The sequence below is a fragment of the Phocoena phocoena genome, chromosome 3, assembly GCF_963924675.1.
Source record: "Phocoena phocoena chromosome 3, mPhoPho1.1, whole genome shotgun sequence".
NCBI lineage: Eukaryota > Metazoa > Chordata > Mammalia > Artiodactyla > Phocoenidae > Phocoena > Phocoena phocoena.
The window spans coordinates 156,347,933-156,360,823 of NC_089221.1; the positions used below are offsets into that span (position 1 = coordinate 156,347,933).

The window sequence follows — 12,891 nt, forward strand, 5'->3', positions numbered from 1 at the left end:
TCATCTTTGGAGGGCCCTGTATTCTCAGCCAGGGGGAACAATCTCGGTGGGCAGCAGGGGGCCAATGGTGCCAGGTGGGGACCATGAAAAAGAGTGTCTTGCAAAGTTCCAGCAACCTGAGGCCCTCGTGGAGGTCCTGAGTGAGCATAGCAGAGACACCTGGGATGGGGGAGGGGATGCAAAGGCAATCTGCGCTGGAGAGCTGCCCGCATAGGCTGCAGGTGCCTCAAAGGCCATGCAGGGGCTGGTTGAGCACAGAAGCCCTTGTTCTAGCCTCCCCATCTGAAGAAACCAGAGGTGGGCCCTGCAGTGCAGGGTGGTGGCCCTGATACCCCCTTGGTGAAGCCAGCTGGGTGGAGACCATGACGTCAGGAAAGCATCTAAAGGCTGTGCTGCCCCTCAGATCCGGCTCAAGCCTGCCTGTGGCCTGGTAAGTCCTAGTGTGGCCAGATGTGCTTTTTTTTTTTTCTCCAAGAGAAGCGAGAGGTGCATATTTTAATGAGATATCTTTTGATTTTTAAAAAAATCTTAGCAAATAGTTTGAGTTAACAAACAAAACCCTGTGGGCTGCTAGTTGGCAGCCCCTTATGCATCAGTTATGATACTTGACTTTATAAGCACTAGCTAATGACTCCACTGCTTTAGGCAAAAAGCAGGGGCTGATAGGAAGGAGGCCCTGAAGGCCTCAGAGGAGCACTCAGAGAAGCTCACCTTGTGGGTGATGAGTTCTCTGGCTCTGGAGTGAGTCCTGAGGTCTGGTCTGGCTCTGTCCCTGGGGGCTATCATCTCTAAGGCTCAGCTTCTTCATCTGAAAGTGGGAATGTTGCATTTCCACCTGGTGGGATGTAGTAAGGATCAAGGGAGATAGTTTATTTAAGAGCTCTACTAATTCACCAACAGAGCTGCGGGCTTGCAGGAAATACTGTGATTGACAAAACACAGCCTGGCACATAGAGATGCTTCCCAAGGGCACACTGCCCCCAGTGTCTTCACTGGGAAGAAGAAACTGTGGGGCCCATGTTGGCCAGTCATATTTGACCAGGGCACACAGGGATGGTCATGGGACATGGATGTGTGAGATCCTTGTCCTGAAAAGGGGGCCAGGAAGCCCCAGGACTCACCATTGTCCTAGTGAGTGCTCCCAGCTCCCAGAGCATTTTGAGATGGACACAATCTTGCTTCATTCTCCTACTTAAATCTCCCACTTAGAACAAAATGCAACCCGCAGGCCAAGGCCCTGCCTCATCTATGATCCCCTGGTTGCCTCTCTCTCTTCATCTCTTCCTTCTTTCATTACCTTCTGGCTTCACCACTCTTCTTTCCCTGGAGCAGTAAAAGCTCTTTCCTGCCTTAGGGCCTTTACATGTGCTGGTCTCTCTGCTTGAGATGTTCATTGCTTAGACTGCCCTTTCCTGGTAACTTCTCTCTGATCAGCTTTCAGCTTTCCTCCATCTTCCTCTCCCTTGTCCCATGCATTCTATATCATGAACCTCGTTTTATTTTCTTCATAGCATCTGTCTTTCAAATTTATCTTATTTTTTAAAATTCACTCTGCAAATATTTACTGAGTGCCCACTATGTGCCAGGCTGTTTTTTGTCAATCACAGTATTTCGTGCAATTCTTCAGCAAGGTTCCTTATTAGGCCATGGCATCCCAGTCACCCATGTCCTGCAGTACAGCCAAGGTTTAGTTCTAAAGTCAGTGATGATATGAAAAAAGCACATGGTCAACATACTTTGGAAAATTTCCAATCCACACAGCTTTGCATCTATAGGCCAACGCTGAACTACGCACAGCTGGGTACAGGGAGTGATGGAGAGCAAAACTAGCTAAGGTATGGAGGGCTTCATATTGTGTTAAATCATTTAATTCTCCAAGCCACTCTGTGAAGTAGGTGATATTACTCTGCTCATTATACAGTTTAAGAAACTGAGGCATGGGGAGGATAAGTAAGTTTCTCAAGGTCACGTGATTGGAAAGTGACTGACAGAGCCCGAGCAACCTGTCGCAGGGCTGCTATGAGGAGTTTAAATCAAATATCCTGGAGAGCCATCATGAAATTCCCCTCCCAGCAGCCCTCAGGGAGCAAGGCCTCCACTGCCCAGGATGGCAACACTGACAGGGTATGGGAGGGAACACTCTCATTAGGAGATCTGCCTTGTTATTCTAAAGTAATACGTATGTTTTCGGCTGCCAGTGTGCATTGAGGGCTCTCACGTTCATCCTGCATTGAAAATGAGGACGTGCCAGGCCCCAAGCTCTTCCTGACCCCGGGAGGAAGGCGTGTGGTCCCTGCCCTGCAGATGAGGAAATGGGCAGTGGAGAGACTGGGCACCATGTGAGATCACAGTGTGCAAGGGGCTGGAGATGCCCCATCTGACTTTTGGGAGAGAAAGTCACTAGACTCAACAGCTCAATTTCAGGCCTGATCCTAAGGGTGTTGCCACTGTGCCAGAGACAGGTGGCCAGGTCTGGGCTAGAGGGAGTGGCAGGGAAGAGAGGCGGATTCCTTTTCCTAATGAGAGGGTAGATGGAGCGATGACTGCTTTGTTGTGGGCGTAAGGGAAAGGAGGGGCCTCAGATGCCCCTGGGGCCCAGGAGGGAGAAGAGGTGCCAGATGTGAGCCCAGGAGTCTGCGGGTGGGGTGGAGATGGGGGGCTGTGAGGAACTGGGTCTCTGAGACACCTTGATGGAGATGCCTAGGGGTTACTGTATTTACAGGTGGATGGACCTGGCTGGGGTGGTCTGTGAATAGACTCTTGAACCCATGGGAAAGGGTAAGATTGCCCAGGATGGGTGGGGCTGGGACATAGATGAAGAGGAGTCATGTGTATGAAGAGAGAGAGGCATCCATTGGGACTGGCCCTGAGGAATGGCCAGAGGCTTTGGGGACAGTGTGAAGGTTAAAGCCCTTTCCTGAGGGGCAGCCTGGAGCCAGATTTGTAGAGAGCATGCAAGGGATGATTTATTTTACCCAAAACAAAAAAAAAAACTTTAAAACATTGCAGAAAAGATACAGGTATATCTCTCTTATTTATTTATTTATTTATTTTTTGAATGATCAAAAGATGGGGACACTAATTTGCAGGACTCCACTTTAAATATCCTGCAGACTTTGTGTCGGGTCTCAGCATTTCTTCAGAGGAGGAACCATCTGAAACTGGGGGGGAGATAGTCAAGAAGCACCCTCCTGTTAGCGATGGGGACTTTGCTGAGGGAGAGGCCTCCTAGCACCCCCCCGGAGGGGCAGAGGGTCCCCAGGGACTCTCCAACAGCAGCAGTGATGGCCAAAGGCCCTCAACCCTGCATCCAGAATTTCTTCCCACTGGGTCTTGGCCTTTGGATTCCATGGTTAGTGCTACTGCCAGCCCCAGCCAGAAGCTTTGGCCTCTTTAAGGCCCACATCCTAGATGCCGTGAACCCTGCAGGGTTAGGCAGAACTGCAGTGGAAGGAACTTGACAAAAAGGGAAGGCAATCGAAAGAGAATAAAGCTCTGGAGGCCAGGGATCCTGGGGTTTCACAAGGCATTGGCCAGGGCCACCGGTTGACATTCCCCAGATTGTTAAGTGAGGAAATGTCCAGTTAAACTTACAAAGGATTTGAACACAAAATGCCACAATGTAATAGGACTGTGTCCTTCACAAGTTACATACAGGATTTATATGTAAAGAAATTAATTCTCCAGGCTCTGTTGATGATGTCATCTGGGAATGAGATAAACAAAATGTCCAGTGAAGAACATATTCTTTCAACAGACGGGGTAAGCCAGGGACTGTGCCATGCTCTCATTTGGACATAAGGGCAAGCAAAGTGCTGGGGGGCATTGGGGCTGACCCTTAACGTGTTTCTGCCCCAGATTGTTACACCCCTGCCCCTTGTCAGCAGCTGGTTCAGCAATGGGCATGTGAGCCAGTCTTGGCCCACAGATCAGAGGGGAGTCAGCTGGTCCAACTGGGAGAGGCGGGGACACCGGCATGTGGTTTGGTCATCCTGCTACCTGGTTGAGCTCCGGAGCTGTCATACCCGCAGACCTCCCGCATTTCCTTATGGTTTAAGCAGGCTGGGTTACTTGCATCCAGGGGCATCTTAAGGGACCCAGAGGCCTTTCTCAAATGGGAAGCCTGGACCAAATGTCCCTCCTGACCTCTGTGAGAGGCCAGACACAGCTAGACCCTGATCCAAGTAGACTCAGCACCTCACTACCTGCCACATCCAGACATCTCCTTGAAATATCTTGGGACTTGCTGCCTCTCTGCCATGTTGAGCACATGTTGACCGTCATAGATGGGCACTGAGCTTTATCTTTCCCCAGGTCGTTACTGCTTAGTTTGAGCCTGAGCCTCCAGCTTGTGTCTCCATGTGGAAGTGTTGAATGAGCCAGGATCCCCAAGCCTCCAAACCTCAAGCACCTTGCTTTTTACTTCCAGGCAGAACCGACTGCAATGGGGGTGGGACACCTCTGTGTGAAACATGGCAATGAAAACAATTGTTGCCTGGACATCACCTACATTTCCTCTTTTGCCTGACACAGATCCCTGTCCGGGGATGCTCAAGAAACTGCGAGAACCACACCCCCAAAGGCCACCTGGCCACCATATTCTGTTTAATTAGCATTATTGCTTACCAAGGCCGCTCCTGGCCAGAACTCTGCCTGTGCATCTGACGGGGCCACTGCACCCGCTGTTTGCCAACAGCAGAGGGGGGCAGAACTGCTGTCTTCAGAGGCCCTTTGACAAGGTCACCAAGTCCTCACGGCTTGTTATGCTCAGCATACGGGTTCCCAGAGGACTAGAAAAGTCTAGATCCCTTCCCACAACCCCCGGGAGCTTGCTTGTCGGGAGAGAGGACAACGAACCCTCACTACTTCCATCTGCTTGTAGCCTGCAGTGCGGGCAGGTCCTGCCAAGGATGGTGACCTCGTCAAAGGGCAGAAGCACTTCTAGTTTCCGTGTGGCCGCCAGGGGACAGGAATGGCTCTGATGAAGTCTGTGCTGGTACATGTGGCCCATAAGTCAGAAATGGGCTGAGAGCCCTGCTTCTTTTCAGAATAACGCAGGGCACTGCTCCCACCAGAGAGCTTGGGCAGGCACAGGGCAAGAAACGTTTCTTAACGTTCCTGCTCGGAGACATGTGTGGTGATTTATGACACCCAAGATGACCAGGAAATGTGCCCATCTCTTTCTGCTCCTCACGTTGTTGGGAAGATTTTAAAGGGACTGGAGGGCTCAAGCTCACCCTGAGTTGTTCTCATCCCTTCCCCACAACATGGGGCTGTTCTAGATCAGCGTTGCAACTCATCCTTCAGGGATCAGACTGGTAACAACCATGAACAAAAGGCAGGTATAGGACAATAGGGAGTGGTAGGGACTGTCAAGTAGGAGAGTGAAAGCCAGACCTAAGGACATTCAAGTTCAATTAAAATCAAACACACATGACATGCACTTAATAAGTGTTCCAGCTGAGTTTGTTCTGTGGTCCTTGGGTTGTCTTTGGGATCTAGACTGAATAAGTAGACTTGAACAAAGAACCACTGGGGATTTCTGTGTTCCACTTTCACCTGAAGTAGAAGAAGGGGGAACAGAGAGGCAAGCACCAGTGGGTGGGATAGCATTTTCCAGAAGAGGAATAAGAGAGATCTGAACCATGGAGGTTTGAAGAAGTAGGGGTGACTCTTTTTTTTTTTTTTTTTGAGCTGAGGACAAGTGATCAGGAAGCTGGGATGAGTGAGTCCACAAGGGCCCCCTACATGGAGGATTCAACCATAAACTGTGATGCATGTGTGCTTGGTCCTTCCACTCAGCCTAGAGGGGTGTCATTGTAGGGACTAAAGATGGGATGGTTAAGGGCCGTGGTCTGCCTTCCACTCATGAGGGGTCTCTGTCTGGGTGGAGCCCCAAGAAGCTGGGGGTAATTTGGGAAGGAGCAGTTGCCAGGAGTGACTCAGGAGTGTCAGAGAGACAAACCTTCTTTCCAAAAAGATATTCTAGAGCTGGTTTTCCAAAGTGTGCAACATAATTTTGTTACATGGACCCATCAGAAAATATCATCGACTTGCGAAGTGAGAGAGTCGGTCATTTTCAATTCTCCTTTTGTCCTTCTGATTGCATCAAAGGAAAGGGCTTTGCTTCTTCTAGTCTGTCTCACCACTTTTCCAACACTTGTTAATCAGCTTCAGCCTCCGTGCCTTTTGCAAGCAATAGTATTTACAATTTGATAACAGCTTTTTGTTTCATGTATTTATTTTTGGCAGTTATCTTTGATTTATGGCAAGATGTTGGCTTTCCCATTTACGGTAGTGATTTAAAGTATCCTTTAAAAACTTAAGTACAGTATAAAGAAATAATGGTGGTGGTAGGAGGATTATGGTAGTCACCATAAACCTGGCAGGGAAGCAAATGAGGTAGTAGAACATCACCCTCATCAAATAGGTGAGGCTGCTGCTTCATCTTTTGAGGCGGATGAAAGCACGACAGCCACAGGGGGAATGAGTGGAAGTGTCGTGGATTCCAAGACAGCACCTAGCTGGACCCAGCTCTGGGCTGCCTGGCTTCCTCAGCCTTCAGGGTTCGACCCATGCCACTTCTTATGGGAAGTCCTCCAGGATACCTGGCTCTGGAGTCATCTCTCTTCCCATACACTGATCACCATCCACTTTCTCTGGAACCATCAGAGGTTACAAAAGTGGATGCCTGCTGGGGGTAAGGGAAGGGAACCTACAGCAACCTGCAGGGCATTTGCCCCACTTAATGGCTGATAAGCAGAAATGCAGGCCCAGTGTGGTCACACTTTCCAATTTCTCAAAAGAAGTCAGAAGTCTAAATTCTTAGGTGAAATGTTACCATTTTTAACACTGACAACAGATGTTCACCATGCCTGGGGGCTGGATCCTGTTTGGGCACCCTCAGGTGTCACAGAGGAAAGCTTCCAGGTGAAGATGGCCATCAAGCTTCAGTGCCCTCTGAAAATGATGGGTCCTGAAAATGATGGAACTGAGAATATGAAATCACAGCTAGAGCAAGTTGTGTAAGTCATGTGTTTTACCCATAAGACTGGGCCCTTCTGGTGGGCAGGGAGGGACCTGAGTCATCAGGCCCTGCCTGACCAAGGCCAGCCCCAAAGCACTGGCCACACAGGCCTGGGGCAGGGTGAATGAGAAAATCCAAAAGGACAGGTGTCCACCCTCCAGGGAAGTGAGGCAGAAGTCTGGGGTCACATAGCAGAGGTGTTCCCACAGACACATGCTTGGGAGTGGGTTCCCAAGGGGAGGGAAGGTCATTGTGCTGGGGGACAGCAGACTTGGTAGGACAGGCAATGAGGATTGTGCTGGAGAGGAGTCCAGCTGGGAATGGGCTTTGACAGCAAACTGGCTCCAGGATGGAGAGGGATGCCTTGGATGCTGAGTTGGGAAAGGTGGGCAGTGTAGAGAGGCTATTTCAGGCAGAACCTGGGGGTGTGCAAAGACCAGGCATCTAGACTCCCATGTGGGATTCAGGACAGGTGAGGGAGGCAACCTGACTGAGCTCTAGCAGGTGGAGCCCAGGTCTAGGTGGAGGAGACTGTGCTCAGAGGCTGCAATGGAGGGTTGGGGAGGCAGATGGAGGGGGAGAGGGACTTCAGGCAAAGAGGAGCTGGAGACTGAGGGAAACTTGCCTCTCTCTCTAAGGGTAAAAGTTGATCTTTGGGGTGGCTCTTGTGGTGCACGCACCCTCCTGGTAAAACTGTTTTTCAGCCTCTGGGGTCTCTAACTGGTCAAAAAGCCTGGCTCAGCCCCATGGACCAGTAATCAGGCCTCCCCACCCCTTCCCAGCTCTGCTCCCTATCCTGCCCCAGGGCGCACAGAGAGGGAGAGGCGGTCCCTCGCGCCCCAGGGCTGACGGTTGAGACCCGGGTGCTCCGAGGACTCTTTGGGTGGGGATGCTCGGGCGGGCTTTAGCTCCTCCGAGGTTTCGCGCCACGAGTGCGCGGGGCGCCGCAGAGGGTGGCCAGCAGCGGGGCTCTCCCGACCCGGCCCGCGGCGCTTTTACGCCGCCGCCTCGGGGTGTCTCTGCTTCGTTACGAGCCGGGAACCGCGGCGGCGACGGCGCGAGGAGGGGAGCGGGCGGTGGCGGCGGCGGTGGCGGCGGTGGCGGTGGCGGCGGCGGCGGCGGCCGCGCCAAGAAGCGCCGGGTCACCGCAGGCTGAGGCGCCCGCCGTCCCCGCCCTCCCCCTCTCTCGCCTTCTCCCTCCCTCCCGCCTCCCTCTCTCTCTCGCTCTTTCCCTCTCCCCGCCTCCCTCCGCTCTCCCCCGCCCTCTTCTCCGCGCCTTGCCTCCTCCGCCCCGCGCCCTGCGGTGCTGCAGCTGCGGGCGGCTCCAGCTGCCCCCAGATGTGGGCTGGGCGGCGCGCGGGGAACTTTCGCGCCGGCTGCGAGTGCGGGGGCCCGGCTGCGGTCCGGCTGCCATGGATCCGCCGGCGGGAGCCGCTCGCCGCCTGCTCTGCCCCGCGCTGCTGCTGCTGCTACTGCTGCCGCTCCTGCTACCGCCGCTGCCCGCGGACGCCCGGCTCGCCGCCGCCGCCGACCCCCCAGGTAGGTGCGGCGCGGCCCTCACGCCTCGCGACCCCAGTCGGCCGGGCTCCTCCCCGCCCTGCGTGCCCCACCGCCCCCTCCCCAGGCGTCGTCCAGCCTGACTTGGGCAAACTCCGCGCGCCCCGCCCGGGGCCAAGTTGGCCAACTTCGGGGCCGGGTTGGTCGCGCAGGGGGCGCCCTGCGGCGCACCTGGGCGTCTCGGGCTGCGGGGAGCCTCGGAGCGCTCGCGGCTCCCGGGACGCGGAGCGTGGAGACGGAGGGCCGGGAAAGCCCCGCGGCGGAGAGCGCAGCGCCAGCCCCAGCGTGTCCGGGGGAGCCAGGGAGAGGCTGCGCCCCGGCTCGCGTCCGGGGACGCTCGGGAGGAGTCGGGTGAGGAGCGCGCCGCCTTGGGCCCTGAGGATTGGTTGGGGCGACCCGGAGGGGATCCTCGAAGATCTGAGGGACCCTCCTTCACCCTCCCTGCCCTCGGGCACGCGGGGAGGGGGGCCGGCAGCGGGCTAACCCGGAGCTGTACACGGAGGACAGGCCACTAGTGCCCGGGGGAGCCGAGTCCTCGCCGCTCCGGAGGCGAGCGGTGAGGGCAGTCGGGCGGCGGGGACTGCTGAAGGGGTAGAGGCATACGGGTAGGGGGCCAGCCGGGAATGGCTTCGGAGCAGCCCCACGTACTGCCGAGGACGGTAGGTTCAAGGGGCGGAGGATGCTCTGACCGGGCCGTCCCTTGGGGAACTGCGAGGAGCCGCGGAGCCCCAACCCGGAACGGGGCAGGGTGCAGAGCTCTTGGCTGGGCGGGTTCTAGAGGGGGTCGGCCCGGGGTTGGCGGGGGTCGGGAGTGGCGGCCCTGTTAATGCCCCTTCCCGGTTGGAAGAAGGCTAGTTTCTGGGGGTTGCCTAGCGGAATGCCCTTCCCTTCGCAGTGGGGGAGGGGTTTGTGAGGATGCTGGACTCGGTGGCGGGGCCCTGGGGTTCCCAGGTCTCGACTGGTCTAACGTCCCTTCCCATTGCAGGCTGGCCCCAGGGGCACGGAGCGGAGCGCATCCTGGCGGTGCCGGTGCGCACTGACGCTCAGGGCCTCTTGGTGTCCCACGTGGTGTCGGCGGCGACGGCGCAGGCTGGGGTACGGGCCCGCAGGGCCGCCCCTGTCCAGATCCCGGGTTTCTCTGGAGGCAGCGAGGAGGACCCTGGCGGCCGCCTCTTCTACAACGTCACGGTCTTCGGCCGAGACCTGCACCTGCGGCTGCGGCCCAATGCCCGCCTCGTGGCGCCCGGGGCCACGGTGGAGTGGCAGAGCGAGTCGGGCGTCACCCGCGTGGAGCCCCTGCTTGGGACCTGCCTCTACGTCGGAGACGTGGCCGGCCTGGCTGAAGCCTCCTCTGTGGCGCTCAGCAACTGCGACGGGCTGGTGAGTACGCACTTCTCTCCTTTCTGTCCATTGCCCTCTCCTGGGCTTTGGAAGCTGTTTATCTGGGAGCCCCCTGGGAGGGCAAGGCCTGTACTGAGGACCTTCTCTGCACCCTTGTGCTTAGGGACCACTGGGTACAGACTGAAGGGGTTGGCTGTAAGGCAAGTTGTTTCAATTGGACAGAGAGGGTGATTTATGCAGAGGGAAGGCCACATTTCCAAAGCACTTATCAAGTAGCAAAATGTGGTCTCCCTTATGCCTGCAGGCACAGGTCTTCATCTTGCATCCAGGTGTGTGTATATCTCTGTGAGTGCGTGCGTCTGCACATGTGTTTTGGAATGGGTACTAGTATCTGAGTACCTGTGTACTTGTGTGAACATGTGAATGTGCCATTGTGTCTTGTCCATGTGTGTATCTGTGGGTTTCTGTTCATTTGTGTGTCCGTGTGTGTTGCTGTGCATTGTGGCATGTGTGACATTTGTGTGGGGGCATGTGTGCTGGCAGTTGGTCTTCTCGTTTCTGTGTGTGCAAGTGGTGCCAGCCTAGGGACTAGGCAGTGGTGCTGAAATACCCAGTTATCCCTCTGCCCCCTGGCTGACCGGGAACCACTGATTTTTATGCTGTGGTTTCCTGTTGGACTTCAGCTGGTTATTTGAAAAGTTGGTTTTCTCTCTCTATTTTGAGCCAAGGGGATCATTTGGAAATGCAGGCTCTGGTGCCCATGGGAAGGCCCTGAAGGACAGGAGAGGCTGGGGAGTGGGTCCCTTTTGGGACTGCCTGGGCCCTTAATGTGACTAGAGCCCTGGGAAGTTCTCCTGCTTCTGAGGGCCTAGGGGGACCATGGCCTGGCATAAGGGGTCCTCGGAGGAAGCCTGGATCAATGCTCAGGGAGGAGGCTGACATTGGCAGTGCTCCGTCCGGCCACCCTGAGGCCTGGCACGTGGCAGAAGCCACTGCAGTTTTCTATTTTGGATTGGGTGGGTGGTGGTCAGGCTGGCTGTGCTGGCCAGACATCTGAAGCCGCCCACCATGGGTTCCGCTCTAATTGCTGCTCAGGGGACTCCTACTCTGAGCAAATGGCCTCTCTCCCAGTCCTGCTGGCCCCTAAGCCCCCTGTCCTCCGTCTCGCCCTGCAGGCTGCAGAGCCAGCAATTACACAGAGCCCCACAACCGCTGGCGTTCTTTTTATGGAGACACAGGAAATGTCACTTGTTGCTTCGGAAAATCACTGCCTTTGGCTGGATTTAGTTAGAACCTGGGTGTACTGCAAACAACTATAAATGTCCTTGGAGGAGTTGGGTTAACACGGTGCAGCCCTTTATATCCTTGTTGCCTCTGAGGCTGCCCTGGACCTCATACGTGTGTCTCATTTTACACTGGAGGTGAACTTCCTAAATAAAAGGAAATTAGTGCTGGGGGCTCGGGGGGTGGCCTGGGCTGGGGTGGGGGAGTTGACATGGAGGTAGTCTGTTGCTGGGCCAACTCCTGTGTGCTAAGTAATACTTGATGGAGAGCATTTCAGGGAGGCTTTGTACATGCATCATTCATTCTGTGATTTGTTTGTTCAGCCAGCACCTCCAAGCGCCATTGTCCACTGTGCTGGTCAGAGACGTAGCTGGCCTGGTGCCCACCTGGGGCACACATGCTCAGCTGCTGGGCTGGGGCCCACTCTGGTCAGGGCTTGGAAAACGTGCTCCTGGCGGCTATTTGAAGAATGAGTTGCCGGGGGCAAATGCACATAGAGAAGAGCATATGCAGAGAAGTACCAGGTGTGTATCGGCTTGGTCAGAACAGGTGCAGTGAGATGTCACATGTACTGGACACACACCGGCAGAAGTGCAAGACACAGCTGGAGAGAAGACTGGAGTTGGAAGAGGGACTGGCGTCTACCTGAGTGGCCTTGAACGTTGTCAGTGAAAACTGGCCTTGAGATAGTGGGGCAGCATCATTAGTTCTTCTTCTCTTTTTCCTTCTTTCTTTTTCGCATGTGTGTGTCTGTTCTGATCTTATACCACTTAATTCCTTAGCCTGTTAAGTTCCTCTGTTGCATCAGTGATAGGCCCACTTGCTAAGGGCCCGGGGTTTAAACATCATGTTTCTGGTCCACAGAGACCCTGTGGGGGAGGATTCTTCATCCCTGGTTTACAGATGGGCAGCTGAGGTTCTGGGAGGTTGAGTGACTTGCCCAAGGCCACACAGCCTGTGGTGGCAGGAGTCTGGCCTGGTTCTGTCCAGCCCCTTCTGCCATGGTGCTCCCAAGTCTGGGTGGGTAGAAGCACCTGAGGTGTAGTAGTAGAAGCTGCAATCCCTAGGCACTCCCTCTCAATAGTCATTACAAGGCTACATGCATCTCATCCTCCCAGCAGCCATGCCACACAGTACCCCTTCCTCTGCAGCCCTACTGTTCCTTCATAGATAGTGAAACACACTGAAGCAGGTGTGTCAGGCTGCAGTGTGTGCAGATCCCCAAGGATCTTGTTAAAATTCAGATTCTGAGTCTGTATGTCTGGGGTGGGGTTCAAGGTTCTGCATTTTTAATAAGCTACCAGGCTTGTGCTCCTGGGCTTTGGGACTGCCCTTTGAGAAGCAAAGCGCTACACCCCTATTGCTGCAAAGGAGTACTACGGGATTACACCACAAGTTTCTCTGGGCAAATGCGGTTCAGTGGACAACTGGTGTGGGAAACGCTGCACCTTTGCTTTCAGCCTGGGAGATTTAAGGAGGCCCACTGGGTTCTCTGAGAAGTTCTGTAATAAAGAAACCTCTTGAACTCCATGTAATGCAGTACTTCCCATGCAGATGGGACCATCAACACCTTTTTTGCAGAACATGTGGAACTAGCCTTCCTGGAAGACGTGTGGAGAAACCATGGAGCAGGGTCACAGCAGGCAGCTGTGGTCTTACAGCTTAAGTTTAGATGCTTAGGT

The 12,891-nt window shown here is 54.7% G+C and overlaps 1 protein-coding gene across 1 annotated transcript in view; it reads left to right on the plus strand.

The window, feature by feature from the left end:
- The first annotated feature begins 8,439 nt into the window (after positions 1-8,439).
- Positions 8,440-12,891, plus strand: part of ADAMTS2 (ADAM metallopeptidase with thrombospondin type 1 motif 2) — a 242,715-nt gene continuing 238,263 nt past the window's right edge. The window contains exons 1-2 of the mRNA XM_065873613.1: positions 8,440-8,566; positions 9,570-9,964. Coding sequence (XP_065729685.1) covers positions 8,440-8,566; positions 9,570-9,964 — 522 coding nt within the window. The remainder of the gene's footprint in view (positions 8,567-9,569; positions 9,965-12,891) is intronic.